The 16,679-nt window shown below is 40.0% G+C and overlaps 1 protein-coding gene across 1 annotated transcript in view; it reads right to left on the bottom strand.

The window, feature by feature from the left end:
- Positions 1–249: 249 nt before the first annotated feature.
- WDFY2 (WD repeat and FYVE domain containing 2) overlaps positions 250–16,679 on the bottom strand; it is a 336,435-nt gene continuing 320,005 nt past the window's right edge. The window contains exon 12 of the mRNA XM_053708379.1: positions 250–733. Coding sequence (XP_053564354.1) covers positions 704–733 — 30 coding nt within the window. The 3' untranslated portion in view covers positions 250–703. The remainder of the gene's footprint in view (positions 734–16,679) is intronic.

Genomic DNA, 16,679 nt, shown 5'->3' with positions numbered 1-16,679 from the left:
ATACTTGATGTTGCCAGCAATATTTAATTAGTAAATTGTGCAGATTAATGTCCCAATCTAAGGACAGTACTAAACCACCCCAGTAGTGAGTTTCCCTTTAGGTTTTTTTTGTACCTGTATACACTAAGCACTTATAAATCCTTATGCACCAGGGTACCATGGTTTACATTCAAGTGCTCCACTTTAGATGTTGTGTAACCTCCACTTCCACAAAATGACCAGCTGCTGTAGAAATCTTCCAGATCTACATTATACAACCGCATTAATATTTATTTTTCATTCAATCTTTTGTTGATTAGAAGAATCTTCTACATGACCTAAAAACCCTTTTAGATGATAGTAGCATGCAAAGACTGTGAAAAAGAAGCAACAAAAACATACACAGCAGACAAGTAGACTACATTACACAGCACACAAACCTTTACCTGAATTATAAACCCCAAGCTTGATACACTCCGAAATGGACAAAAACAAACCAAGGAATGAAGAAGATTTCATACTGCAAGTTTTTCAAGTTAAAATATAAACTCTCAGATTTTCAAACTTGGTCCAAATGTTAAAAAAAAAGAAGAAAGTCCAATGTCTCATCTATGTCAAATTCTTATTAAAATGTTGATTGTTAGATATTCCTGCGTTTCCAAGAACAAGAAGTAGTCTCTCTCTGTACATCCCTTTAATCCATATTCTATTGAATCAGCTGTCATCAGGAAACCACTGGATTCATATCCCATAGCTGTTAAACAAAAAGATACATTGAGGATATTCACATATATTTAAAGCTGTTTTGAAGACTATGACATAATTATTATACAGAATTCCGTAAACAAATGGTATCCCCTACAGACTCCTTATATGTCCCTATACCCCCTATCACCAGAATGTTGAAATCATCACCAGTCCTATTAGGTTAGGTACAGTTAAAAGAAAAACATTTATTTATATATAAAAGGCAAATCACAAATACACAAGCTAGCTAGAACTAGTGAGATTTTGCTGCTGTCTTCTGCAATCAAAACACGGAATCAAGGTATTGATAATGGTGATAGTTAAAGTTACTTCTGTTATCAAATTTGCTTCGTTCTCTTGGTATCTTATTGAAGAGTAAAACTAGGTAGGCTCATAAGCGCTCAGGAGTGTGCACGTGTCTTTAGTACTGTATGGCAGCAGTGTTTTGCAACATTTTATAACAAAGCTACAAATAATGTTGCAAAACACTGCTGCAATAGAGTACAAAAGACACGTGCACACTCCTGAGCGCTTATGAGCCTACTGCATTTAATTCTTCAATAATACATACCAAGAGAACAAAGCAAATTTGCTAACAAATGTAAATAGGAAAGTTGTGTGCATGCTCTATCTGAATCATGAAAGTTTAATTTTGACTTTACTGTCCCTTTAATAATCAAATGATCAACTTTATTTTTTTTTAATTATTCAGACATCTAATCCCATACCCACATCATTTGGTTTCCATACCTCCAAGGGAGATGGAAACCCCTAATGAAGAACACCTACACTAGTCATTGCTTATTTAGCAAATATTTCATTAAAGGGACACTCAGGTTAAATTAAATGTTCATAATTCAGATACAGCATGTAATTTTAAACAACTTTCCAATTTACTTCCATTAAAAAAAAATGTGCAGTGTCTTTTATATTTACACTTTTTGAGTCACCAGATCCTACTGAGCATGTGCAAGAATTCACAGACTATACGTATATGCATTTGTGATTGGCTGATTGCTATCACATGGTACAAGGGGAGTGGAAATATACATAACTTTGAAATTTGTTATAGAAAAATCTACTACTTATTTGAAGTTCAGACTAAGTGCTATTGCATTGTCTTGTTATCTTGCATGTGTTGATTATGCAAATCTAATGTGTTGACTGGTCCTTTAAAAAAAGACAAATGCCCAGTAGATGGCATTGTCCATTAAAGAAAAAAGAAAGAAAGAAGCTATAACATGATAAATAACCACTAGGTGGTGATAGTGTGTAATAGCATGTGGGTGTATGCTTGCTTGTCTGTGAAATAGCTGTGTATGTTTACATGCAGACATAACTAAGGACCTGGTATAGGCCCGAAATGTTTCCTTTTTTGTACTTTGGACCATGCAAGAAAAATAAAGGTTCTTTTTAAAATGTATACAAGGCTGGAATTACTTTGTTTCCTGATTATCTATGTGGACACTTAGGCCCTGATATTCAAAACCACTCTGCTCAAGTGAGCTATCCTAAAATGATCCTCCAGCATTGCGAGATCCCTAGTGAAATTTCAAAAGACCGATTTTGCTTTACTTCTCCAAGGGGCGTTCCCTGCATTTCTGTATGTGAAGGAGAGACAAGCCCAGTGCAATATAGGACTGCATGACATTTCTGCTGCATTTACTTCTATTTTATATCACTTTACACTTCAGATTACATTTTATTACATTTAAACTTTCTATTTTGTATTTTATTTAGTATACAGCAGTGTATTTAGGATTGTGATTTTACAAATTCTGATTATGTGTATCTTTTACAAATTAGATTGCACTTTGCATGTATTATTTAAATTAAAACTAAAAAAACTGTCAGCTTCAGTTTCCCAGAGAGTGCCACTACTTTCCATGGGCCAGACAAGAAAACATTCTCTAGTTAAAAACAATATTAACAACGGACCAGCTCTCACAACTTCCCACCTTTACTCACAAATGGCACCTAGAATCAGATGCAGAAATTGACACACAGACCTGGAAACTAATCATTGAGCTTACTAAAAAATCATAGACATCCACTAAGCTCCTAGAGCTAAATTATAAAATCATGACGAGATGGCACCTAACACCAACACGCCTAAAAAGCATATACTCTACCTCCTCTGATAGATGATGGAGGGGATGTGGCAGCAGGGGTTCTATGCTCCACATGTGGTGGTCCTGTCCCAATCTTAACCCCTTTTGGAAGTCATTAGAAAACTTTCTGCAAACCCTGATCTGCCTCTCATTCTCCTTAATCCCCACCATGGCAATTTTAAATTTACTGTCACAGAAGACTTGTAAGCTACGCCTCCGACTCCTGCAGTTTTCCTTAAATTCAGCTAACTCCAACTCTTGATCGCTAGAAATTGGAAAAAAATGTCTGCTCCCTCAATAGGGGAGTGGATCTCCCATATGAATAGTACTTTAATACTTGAGGAATATGGATATTGTTACAGAAGCATTAGTTATTTTGTTGTGAAGAGCTTATTTCCCAGCAGCAATGCCTGAACCAGCAAGCCAGCGCCTAAGAAGGGCTCCAAGAAAACCGTAACAAGTATCATTTCATAAAGAGTTAACTCTTTTTTTTCAGCTTTTAGAAACTATTGTCTAATCACCTCTGGAGCCAGACTGCTAATTGATAAGATGAACTTGTAAACTTGTTATCTTAAGTACTGTAATCCTATTGTGGCCTGTCAAAGGACAGTGCTCTCTATCTAAATGTGTGATGGGGGATTTTGTGCTTCCCCCCCTCTCCCCCTGGGAGTGCCCTGTGTGCATGTAACCTTAATAAAAAGCAGGCTGGGCATCCCAGTCCTGAGTTCTTGTTTGACCCTCAATCGCAGCGTTGACTCGTTTTTGTGGGCAGAAGGGTATCCTAGCTGTACTGCAGCTAAGGGAGATTATTCTATATTTGCGAGACTCATATAGAATACTATGGAAAGCAGCTTCTCCCCTCTTTAGCAATAGGGATCCAGGCTACTAAGCGGTCCATCTCTCAGCGAGACTAAGGGTAACCGTAACAGATATTATAGAACCCAAAAGCTAGACACTTTCCTAGATATCAAGTTTTATTGAAAAACCACCCTACATAAATAACAAATTAACCAGGGGTCTCTCTGCCAGCCCTGATGTCTGATATCTCTGAAGAAGAGCATGTACGCATGCGCGAAACGCATCAGTAAGGAGCTTACCTGAAGTGTTGTTAAGCCGGCTCCTGAATAAACCTACTCTGATTCACTTTGAGTTCCAGCGTTCCTTTCTCCTCATTTCATGTCTGAAATAATGTTTATTAACTAAAGCCTAATTTTTAATCTCTCTCATCTTGTCCACACTTGAGCTACCAGACACGGTCATCAAATGGATCCTTTTGAATGACTTTGCACATGCGATCACCAATGCTAATGTATGTTGACATATACACCATGAACTATGCTACCTAGACATTACCAACCTATTATTTGAGTACTGGAAAACCTTTGATTGTTTGTTATTTTGTGTTTATTACTCGTGATATCTAAAAAAAAAGTTTAAAAAAAACATTCTCTAGTTTGGAGAGAGATTATAGTGCTGACTTCACAAAGGCACAACTCACTGAATTTTCTAAGAAACGGGGAGGAATCTGGAAATGCCAGAATATAGATCTCTGGTATACAACATTTCACATGGGACAGAGAAGATAACTGGAGAAGCCCTGGGGCCGATATAAAGGCTTCATTGTATGAATTCCAAATTAAACTGAAATGTTTTAACTACAATTGCACTTGCTTTTGTCTATATTTTATTATATATTATTTTTCAGTTGGTTACTGTAAAATTTAAGCAAACTTCACCTGCATACAGCTGGTGAGATAGTTCAGTGAGACCAGTTTGTTGAAAATGCTTACAAAATTAAGAGAGCTTCAGACATACCCTGGGAACTCCCCTGTTCAGGCCAGGGAACTGGCCTGTCCCTCACATTTTCTGAAGCTGTAATTTTGTGCAATGTAATTTGCAAAAGCTACACAGAAAGATACAACGTATGATTATAATGTGTTAAAGTAACACAAAAACTTTCAAAACATAATCAGAATTTTTAAAATCACTGCTAGAGCTAAATCTAAATGTATTAAAATATAAATGAGAATGTGCAAACCCTAAATGCTATAATGCTGAAAGGACCCAATCTAAAGTGCAAAGTAATCTAGAATACAAAGCACAAAACTCTCATATCACGCAGTGCTTTATTGCACTGGGCTTGTCTCTCCTTCACATACAGAAATGAGAGAGATCTTGCAGTGCTGGAGAGTTCCGCCCTTTTTCTTTTGAATAATCAGTGAGTTTGGCCCCTGTGAAGTCTGAACTGCAATTCCTCTCCAAGCTAGAGAACCTATATCAGGGCCTTAGTAACAGTGACTAGCACTGAACATCTCATCACTAAATATCATATTTGTTAAAATACCATGATGAAGTGCTGTGCTATCGGCACAATACACATAGGCTTTTGCTCGTACATTAATTGTTGGCCATCTTAAAGGGACAGTAAACCTATAAACTAATGTTATATAATTCTGCAGATAGTGCAGACCTATATAACATTAGCTTAGTGGCAAATTTATACATTTAAGGATTGAAGAGAATTTTTATTTAAAAACATAAATTATGCTTACCTGATAATTTTCTTCCGATGGAAATAGTCCATAGCTGCATTCGTTACTTTTGGGAAAATAAGAACCTGGCCCCCAGGAGGAGGCAAAGACACCCCAGCCAAGGGCTTAAATACTCCTCTCACTTCCCTCATTCCCCAGTCATTCTGCAGAGGAACAAGGAACAGTAAAAAACATCTGGGTGAAAAGGTGCCACAAGAATAAAAAAACAAAGACGCCCCACATAAGACGGGTGGGGAGCTGTAGACTCTTTCCATCGGAAGAAAAGAAAATGATCAGGTAAGCATAATTTATGTTTTTCTTCCTAAATGGAAAGAGCCCACAGCTGCATTCATTACTTTTGAGAAAACAATACCCAAGCTATAGAGGACACTGAATGCCGAAACGGGAGGGTACAATAGGCGGCCCATTCTGAGGGCACCAGGCCTGAAAAACACTACCAGAAAGAAAAAAGGCCCAAGGAAACTGACCAGCAGATAGCCCGTAAACCTAGGTAGAGACCGCAACATCAGAAACAACTTAGCCAAAAGTCCTCCGGAAGACACCGTTGCCCCACAGTTGGTCCCCCACCACACACCCTTTACTAGCGAAGGGAACCCCTGCCGAAACTCCCAAAGGAATAAGGCACGGAAGAACCAAATGGGAACCGAACGGTACCACAAACTCGATAAAAGAAAAACCCCCCAATCAAACCAAGCTCGCAAGACCTAAAAGGGTCCTGACAACAAGGGGAGGCAACGCCCAATCCAAATAGAACCACAAGGTTTAGTACCGGAAGCAGAACAGAGAAAACCTGCAAAGGATTGGAACAGCTAGTTAGCACTCGGTCAAGGTGCAAACGGCTGTAGCTGGTGTCAAAGAACGACCCTTCACTTGCCAGGCAGCAAGTCAACCAGAGCCTAGGAACAACTGAAAACGGAAACCAAACATCATCCAAACTCAGAACCCTGAGGAGTTCTGGCAAAATTATATGTAGCAGACCCAAACAAGGTAAACACCTGAGTCAAGAACACGCAGCCATCCTCAGGATGACACAGAAGAAATGCTTGCTAGAAGAGGCTACCAAATGTAGAGTGCTAAACCTCCATTACAGAAGGCACACCTTAGGCAACTGAAACCGCCAAACCTACACATAATAAAAAAAATAAAAGGAGAGCCCAGAACCTCAACGAGGACCCTGCGCCCCCAAGATCCGAGGGAACAACGGATCTCAGGACCTACCTCCAGCCGGGCCAGCCCAAGCATCGGCAGGTCTGAAACCAGGGGACCATAAAAACCCCAGGCTCAAACAACGAGCGGAAAAAATGGCACAACCATTACAATAGTTCTTGGGTGTCAACCTGAAATACCACATGGAGACAAGGCCTTAGACCTAGAGGTTTAGCTAAAGGCCCAACATAGATTCAAGGCGGAGCCAGCAACTTTCCAAATGGACAGAACAACCCAGAGATCGAACCTCTCTCCGAAATAGGTTAACCCGGCTGTCCTAACCTCCTGAAACAAGGAGAAGCCCCAAGATAGGGACCACACTTCTAAAGGAAGGTTATAATCCCCCCCAAGACAAAGGGGGGCCGGCAAGCAGGTCGGAAGGACAGAGCACCTGCCCCCAGGACACAGTCGCAGGCTGAACCGAGAGAACAAAACTCCAACTCCCTGACCTGGAAGAAATCACCTGAAGATATAACTGGCTAGCACACAGACAAGGTGCCATAGCTGCAGTGGTTCCACAGCGAACCCCGTTGCTTGCAGCACAGCAAAGTCATCACACTATTTCAGCAAGCCAACTAAGGGAAACCAACGATGGGCAAAAGGCAAGCGCAGGGGGCATCGGCACCCAGAAAAACCTGGTCTACTTGACCAGATCAATGAGCCCAACCAAAGGACACCGCCCAAGATTTCTGGAACTGGGGAACCCCGGACCAGCTCTAGATTCTAACAGTCCGGTACAACCCGCAAGGGGATCCACAACGGAAATGCTGAGTGAAAAACTCATCCACTGGAAGAGCCAGAGCAAGGAGAGGTCCGAGCCCCCCAAATAAACAAGAACCCGGAAACTGAAATCCCCCATCTGATATAAAACCAGACTCCTGGGAAATACCATACAATGTCAAAAGTAAAATGGACAACGAGAAACCATAGGACAAGACCACCCCTTGCCAGAGTCCAACGCTCCAAGGAGCTAAGGAAGCAAAGACTGGAACAAGGGCACTAGAGACCTAGCCGCAACAGCCACCTACGACCAAGAGCAAGGGGATACCTCGAGGACAAAGTCACTCGAACAAAGGCTAGCCTCCACATCACCCCCAAAAATCCAAGGAGAAAAAGAAGGACGCGGAGCATTCCCAGCTCTCGGCAGAAACCCTAAACAGAGCTCAAGGAGACCACACTGCCCATGTCCCTACAAAGGACCAACTCCCGAAGGGAACCAGGTCCCCTTAAGGAACCCGAGGAATGGACGAAGTCCACAAGGTCTCAAGAAGAGGACCACAGCAGAAACAAGTCCAAGGACAATTCCAGAGCCTCAGAAGGCCAAACCGCTCAGACAGCGGTAAGGAGGCGCTAAGCCCCCAATCCTCCCCAGAGAGGAAAGAAACTCTAGGCCCCTGAGGAAATTGGAGCAATAGAGAGCGACGCAGCGGAACTCCACTGACCCGGTCACCAGCTTGAATGCTGAATAAGGACCGACACAACCCTTCCAGTTATGCAGAGCCTTTACCTGAACTTGTAAAGAAAAACAAGAAGACACACAAATAATAATGTGAGCACTCAGTGCCCCACTGGACCAGCCAGGCAGAACAGGCACCACGTGTCTGAACAAGCCACAGGACAGAAGAGATCTGAATCCCAGCAGGACCAGCCACAGCTTAAGTCATAACTGTCAAGATGGCTAAATCCTCCCTCAGAGGGGAAGGTAAAACAGACAAACCTAGGACTAACGTGCCCCTTAACAAGCTTTCGAAGAAGCAACCAAAGAGAATCGATCCCAGAAGTTCTCGAAGGAAACACATAATCGAAATTAAAAGACATCCTAACGGGATAAAAGAAAATATAAGGCAACCCGTAGGTTAACGCCCAGGAAGAAAACAGGCATACCCGCAGGACCAGCCAAACAGAACCCTGATCTTCCAACAAAAAACTGGGAAAGATCTCAATAAGCAGACAATTTGGAAATTACATCATCCTTATAGGGGGTACAAGCCAACCTATAAGGAGGGATAAACATAATCTGGGTTATCCGCATGTGCAGTAGTAGGGAGTGGTAGGGAACTTGCCTCTTGGAGGGCAGAACCCTCAGCAGACCCGATTCAACCGAGCCCGAGGAACAGGGCACTCTATTACGGCATATCGAACATAACTGATTGACCTGTGTCAACGGGGCCAAATCGCATTCTTCACAAGTCGAAGAATCTGAAATTTGAACAGTCTCAGAATCAGAATCCTCCATTGCTAGATAAAGAATATACTAATATGGACTAAGAAAAAACTTAAACGGCACCTGACACCCACAATGGCTGGGGCACTCACCACCTCCTAGAAACAGACACAAGCAGACTCTAATTTTTCAGTCGCCACATGGTCAGGAATGCGGAAATGGAAGGCTAGAATGTAAACACATCTAGTTACAAGGTGAACCATACAGTCCAAAAAAAGCGCGCCCAACCATAAAGTTGCGTCACTTCCAAAGGCCTTTATGTTCTAAGCCAAGAGCCCAATAACACTACACATAAGCAGATTAAATCACATAACAAACATGATTAAACCCCCCCCGTTCAATAATCCCCCTCGGGAGATATTAACCCTCGATTCCAAGATACCAAAGGAGCCTCACTGAGGCCCTATAAATATACTTAAGTCCTGCAAGATAGTTCCTTACGGGAACATTAATAAGTTACAATACATTCTGATGAAGTAAAATGAAACGATCTTACCGGAATCTACGCTGTGGAACAGGAACACAGCCCTTCAAGTGTGACGAATAGTAGCAGCGCCTCCGCCATGGACTTGAGAGAAAAACATAATTTATGTAAGAACTTACCTGATAAATTCATTTCTTTCATATTGGCAAGAGTCCATGAGCTAGTGACATATGGGATATACAATCCTACCAGGAGGGGCAAAGTTTCCCAAACCTCAAAATGCCTATAAATACACCCCTCACCACACCCACAATTCAGTTTAACGAATAGCCAAGCAGTGGGGTGATAAAGAATGGAGTAGAAAGCATCAATAAAGGAAATTTGGAAATAATTGTGCTTTATACAAAAAATCATAACCACCTCATGGACTCTTGCCAATATGAAAAAAATGAATTTATCAGGTAAGTTCTTACATAAATTATGTTTTCTTTCATGTAATTGGCAAGAGTCCATGAGCTAGTGACATATGGGATATCAATACCCAAGATGTGGATCTTCCACTCAAGAGTCACTAGAGAGGGAGGGAATAAAAATAAAAACAGCCATATTCCGCTGAAAAAATTTAATCCACAACCCAAAAAAATAAGTTTATTTCCATTTTTGAAAGAAAAAAACTTAAATCAAAAAGCAGAAGAATCATACTGAAACAGCTGCCTGAAGAACTTTTCTACCAAAAACTGCTTCTGAAGAAGCAAATACATCAAAACGGTAGAAATTTAGTAAATGTATGCAAAGAGAACCAAGTTGCCGCTTTGCAAATCTGATCAACTGAAGCTTCATTCTTAAAAGCCCACGAAGTGAAGACCGATCTAGTAGAATGAGCTGTAATTCTCTGAGGCAGGGCCTGACCCAACTCCAAATAAGCTTGATGAATCAAAAATTTCAACCAAGAAGCCTAGGAAATAGCAGAAGCCTTCTGACCTTTTCAAGGACCAGAAAATAAAACAAATATACTGGAAGTCTTCCTGAAATCTTTAGTAGCTTCCACATAATATTTCAAAGCTCTTACCACATCCAAAGAATGTAAGGATCTTTCCAAAGAGTTCTTAGGATTAGGACATAAGGAAGGGACAACAATTTTCTCTACCAATGTTGTTAGAATTCACAACCTTAGGTAAAAATTTAAAAGAAGTCCGCAAAACTGCCTTAGCCTGATGAAAAATCAGAAAAGGAGACTCCCAAGAAAGAGCAGATAGCTCAGAAACTCTTCTAGCAGAAGAGATAGCCAAAAGGAACAATACTTTCCAAGAAAGTAGTTTAATGTCCAAAGAATGCATAGGCTCAATGGAGGAGCATGTAAAGCCTTCAGAACCAAATTAAGACTCCAAGGAGGAGAAATTGATTTAATGACAGGCTTAATACGAACTAAAGCTTGTACAAAACAGTGAATATCAGGAAGTATAGCAATCTTTCTGTGAAATAAAACCGAAAGAGCGGAGATTTGACCTTTCAAGGAACTTGCAGACAAACCCTTATCCAAACCATCCTGAAGGAACTGTAAAATTCTAGGAATTCTAAAAGAATGCGAGGAGAATTTATGAGAAGAACACCATAAAATGTAAGTCTTCCAAACTCTATAATAAATCTTTTTAGAGACAGATTTACGAGCTTGTAACATAGTATTAATCACTTAATCAGAGAAACCTCTATGACTTAGAACTAAGCGTTCAATTTCCATACCTTCAAATTTAATGATTTGAGATTCTGATGGAAAAATGGACCTTGAGATAGTAGGTCCAGCCGTAACGGAAGTGGCCAAGGCAGGAAACTGGACATCCGAACCAGATCCGCATACCAAAACCTGTGTGGCCATGCTGGAGCCACCAGCAACACAAACGACTGTTCCATGATGATTTTGGAGATCACTCTTGGAAGGAGAACTAGAGGCGGGAAGATGTAAGCAGGATGATAACACCAAGGAAGTGTCAGTGCATCCACTGCTTCCGCCTGAACATCCCTGGACCTGGACAGGTATCTGGGAAGTTTCTTGTTTAGATGAGAGGCCATGAGATCTATCTCTGGAAGACCCTACATCTGAACAATCTGAGAAAACACATCTGGATGGAGAGACCACTCCCCTGGATGTAAAGTCTGGCGGCTGAGATAATCCGCCTCCCAATTGTCTACACCTGGGATATGCACCGCAGAGATTAGACAAGAGCTGGATTCCGCCCAAGCAAGTATCCGAGATACTTCTTTCATAGCTTGGGGACTGAGAGTCCCACCCTGATGATTGACATAAGCCACAGTTGTGATATTGTCTGTCTGAAAACAAATGAACGGTTTTCTCTTAGCAGAGGCCAAGACTGAAGAGCCCTGAGAATTGCACGGAGTTCTAAAATATTTATTGGTAATCTCGCCTCTTGAGATTTCCAAACCCATTGTGCTGTCAGAGATCCCCAAACAGCTCCCCAACCTGAAAGACTCGCATCTGTTGAGATCAAAGTCCAGGTTGGCCGAACAAAGGAAGCCCCTTGAACCAAACGATGGTGATCTATCCACCATGTCAGAGATTGTCGTACATTGGGATTCAAGGATATTAATTGTGATATCTTTGTATAATCCCTGCACCATTGATTCAGTATGCAAAGCTGTAGAGGTCTCATGTGAAAACGAGCAAAGGGGATCGTGTCCGATGCTGCAGTCATGAGACCTAAAACTTCCATGCACATAGCCACTGAAGGGAATGACTGAGACTGAAGGTGCCGGCATGCTGCAACCAATTTTAAACGTCTCTTGTCTGTTAGAGACAGAGTCATGGACACTGAATCTATCTGGAAGCCTAAAAAGGTAACCCTTGTCTGAGGAATCAAGAAACTTTTTGGTAAATTGATCCTCTAACCATGTTTCCGAAGAAACAACACTAGTTGATTCGTGTGAGATTCTGCAGTATGTAAAGACTGAGCTAGTACCAAGTTATCGTCCAAATAAGGAAACACCACAATACCCTGTTCTCTGATTACAGATAGTAGGGCACCCAGAACCTTTGAAAAGATTCTTGGAGCTGTTGCTAGGCCAAATGGAAGAGCAACAAATTGGTAATGCTTGTCTAGAAAAGAGAATCTCAGAAACTGATAGTGTTCTGGATGAATCAGAATATGACGGTATGCATCCTGCAAGTCTATTGTGGGTATATAATGTCCTTGCTGAACAAAAGGCAGAATAGTCCTTATAGTCACCATCTTGAAAGTTGGTACTCTTACATAACGATTCAAAATTTTTAGATCCAGAACTGGTCTGAATAAATTCTCTCTCTTTGGTACAATGAATAGGTTTGAATAAAACCCCAAACCTTGTTCCTGAGGAGGAACTGGCATGATTACCCCTGAAGACTCCAGATCTGAAACACACTTCAGAAAAGCCTGAGCTTTTACTGGATTTACAGGGATGCATGAGAGAAAAAAATCTTCTCACAGGAGGTCTTACTTTGAATCCTATTCGATACCCCTGAGAGACAATGCTCTGAATCCAATGATTTTGGACAGGTTTTATCCAAAAATCCTTGAAAAACCTTAATCTGCCCCCTACCAGCTGAGCTGGAATGAGGGCCACACCTTCATGCGGACTTAGGGGCAGACTTTGGTTTCCTAAATGGCTTGGATTTATTCCAATTAGAGGAAGGCTTCCAACTAAAAGCAGATTCCTTGGGAGGAGGATTGAGTTTTTGTTCCTTATTTTGACGAAAGGAACAAAAACGGTTAGAAGCCTTAGATTTACCCTTAGGTTTTTTATCCTGAGGCAGAAAAACTCCTTTTCCTCCAGTGATAGTTGAAATAATAGAATCCAACTGAGAACCAAATAAATTATTACCTTGGAAAGAAAGAGATAGTAATCTAGATTTAGATGTCATATCAGCATTCCAAGATTTAAGCCACAAAGCTCTTCTAGCTAATACAGATAAAGACATGGATCTAACATCAATTTTGATAATATCAAAAAATGGCATCACAAGCGAGTAATGCTAGATATGTCAGAATCCAAATCTTGTTGCGCTAAATTCTCCAACCAAAAAGTTGAGGCAGCCGCAACATCAGCCAAAGAAATAGCAAGTCTGAGAAGATGACCTGAATATAAATAGGCCTTCCTTAGATAGGATTCAAGCTTCCTATCTAAAGGATCCTTAAAGGAAGTACTATCTTCCATAGGAATAGTGGTACGTTTAGCAAGAGTAGAAATAGCCCCATCAACTTTGGGGATTTTTTCCCAAAACTCTATAGATTTTGCTGGTAAAGGATACAATTTTTTAAACCTTGAAGAAGGAAAAAAAGAAGTACCTTGCTTATTCGATTCCCTAGAAATCATATCAAAAATAGCCTCAGGAATAGGAAAAACCCCTGGGGAAACCACAGGAGGTTTAAAAACAGCATTTAAACGTTTATTAGACTGAACGTCAATAGGACTGGTTACCTCAATATCCAAAGTAATTAACACTTCTTATAATAAAGAATGCATATACTCTATTTTAAATAAATAAGTAGATTTGTCAGTGTCAATGTCTGAGGAAGGATCTTCTGAATCAGATAGATCCTCATCAGAAGAGGATAAATTATTATGCTGCTGGTCATTTGAAATTTCATCAGCTAAATGAGAAGTTTTAAAAGACCTTTTACGTTTATTAGAAGGTGGAAATGCAGACAAAGCCTTCAGAATAGAATCAGATACAAATTCTTTAAAATTTACAGGTATATCGTGTACATTAGAAGTTGAAGGAACTGCAACTGGCAATGTACTATTACTGATGGAAACACTATCTGCATGTAAAAGTTTATCATGACAACCGTTACAAATGACATTTGGTGGAATAATTTCTACACTTTTACAACAAATGCACTTAGCTTTGGTAGAACCGATGTCAGGCAGCAATGTTCCAGCAGAAACTTCTGAGGCAGGATCAGATTGGGACATCTTGCTCAATGTAAGAGAAAAAAAACAACATATAAAGCAAAATTATCTATTTCCTTATATGACAGTTTCAGGAATGGGAAAAAACAATTTATGTAAGAACTACCTGATAAATTCATTTCTTTCATATTAGCAAGAGTCCATGAGCTAGTGACGTATGGGATATACATTCCTACCAGGAGGGGCAAAGTTTCCCAAACCTTAAAATGCCTATAAATACACCCCTCACCACACCCACAATTCAGTTTAACGAATAGCCAAGAAGTGGGGTGATAAGAAAGGAGCGAAAGCATCAAAAAATAAGGAATTGGAATAATTGTGCTTTATACAAAAAAAATCATAACCACCACAAAAAAGGGTGGGCCTCATGGACTCTTGCTAATATGAAAGAAATGAATTTATCAGGTAAGTTCTTACATAAATTATGTTTTCTTTCATGTAATTAGCAAGAGTCCATGAGCAAGTGACGTATGGGATAGCAGATACCCAAGATGTGGAACTTCCACGCAAGAGTCACTAGACAGGGAGGGATAAAATAAAGACAGCCAATTCCGCTGAAAAATTAATCCACTATCCAAATCAAAAAAGTTTCAATTTTTATAATGAAAAAAACTGAAATTATAAGCAGAAGAATCAAACTGAAACAGCTGCCTGAAGTACCATTCTACCAAAACTGCTTCTAAAGAAGAGAAAACATAAAAATTGTAGAACATAGTAAAAGTATGCAAAGAAGACTAAGTCATTGCAAATCTGATCAACAGAAGCTTAATTCTTAAAAAGCCCAGGAAGTAGAAACTTACCTAGTAGAATGAGCCGTAATCCTCCGAGGCGGGAATCCACCCGACTCAAAATAAGCATGATGAATCAAAAGTTTAAGCAAGATGCCAAATAAATGGCAGAAGCCTTTTGACCTTCCTAAAACCAGAAAACATAACAAATAGACTAGAAGTCTATCTGAAATCTGAATAGCTTCAGCATAAAATTTCAAAAACTCTTACCATATCCAAGAAAGTAAGAATCTCACCAAAGAAGTCTTAGGAAAACAATAATTCCTCCCTAATGTTGTTAGAATTTACAACTTTATGTAAGAATTGAAATGAGGACAGCAAAAACCACCTTATCCTGATGAAAAAATCAGAAAAAAGAGATTCACAAGAAAGAACAGATAATTCAAAAACTGTTCTAGCTGAAGAGATGTCCAAAAAGAACAATACTTTCCATGAAAGTAATTAATGTCCAGAGCAAGCATATGCTCAAATAGAAGAGCCTGAAAAGCCTTCAGAACCAAATTAAAACTCCAAGGAGGAGAAATTGAAATTGATGAATATCAGGAAGTAACACTGCCTTATCCTGATGAAAAACCAGAAAAGGATATTCACAAAAAAGAGCAGATAACTCAAAAACTCTTCTAGCAGAAGAAATAACCAAAAGGAACAATACTTTTCCAAGAAAGTAATTTAATGTTCAGAGAATGCATAGTTTCAAACGGAGGAGCCTGTAAAGCCCTCAGCACCAAATTGAGACTCCAAAGAGGAGAGATAGAATTAATGACAGGCTTGATACGGACCAAAGCCTGTACAAAACAATGAATACCAGGATGATTAGCAATCTTTCTGTGAAAAAAGAACAGAAAGAGTAGAGATTTGTCCTATCAAAGAACTGAAGACAAAACCTTATCCAAACCAAAATTATAAAATTCTATGAATTATTAAAGAATGCCAAGAAAAGTAGGTCTTCCAGACTCGATAATAAATCTTTCTAGAGACAGATTTACGAGCCTGAAACATAGTATTAATCAATGAGTCAGAGAAACCTCTATGACTAAAAATCAAGCGTTCAATCTCCATCCCTTCAAATGATTTGAGATCCTGATGGAAAAAACATAATTTATGCTTACCTGATAAATTTATTTCTCTTGTAGTGTATTCAGTCCACGGGTCATCCATTACTTATGGGATATATTCCCTTCCCAACAGGAAGTTGCAAGAGGATCACCCAAGCAGAGCTGCTATATAGCTCCTCCCCTCACATGTCATATCCAGTCATTCGACCGAAACAAGACAAGAAAGGAGAAACCATAGGGTGCAGTGGTGACTGGAGTTTTAATTAAAATTTAGATCTGCCTCAAAAAAAGACAGGGCGGGCCGTGGACTGAATACACTACAAGAGAAATAAATTTATCAGGTAAGCATAAATTATGTTTTCTCTTGTTAAGTGTATTCAGTCCACGGGTCATCCATTACTTATGGGATACCAATACCAAAGCTAAAGTACACGGATGATGGGAGGGACAAGGCAGGAACTTTAAACGGAAGGAACCACTGCCTGTAGAACCTTTCTCCCAAAAACAGCCTCCGAAGAAGCAAAAGTGTCAAATTTGTAAAATTTTGAAAAGGTATGAAGTGAAGACCAAGTCGCAGCCTTGCAAATCTGTTCAACAGAGGCCTCATTCTTAAAGGCCCAGGTGGAAGCCA

This window comes from Bombina bombina, chromosome 3, assembly GCF_027579735.1.
Source record: "Bombina bombina isolate aBomBom1 chromosome 3, aBomBom1.pri, whole genome shotgun sequence".
Taxonomy (NCBI): Eukaryota; Metazoa; Chordata; class Amphibia; order Anura; family Bombinatoridae; genus Bombina; species Bombina bombina.
This window is presented reverse-complemented; position numbering and strand designations above follow the sequence as displayed.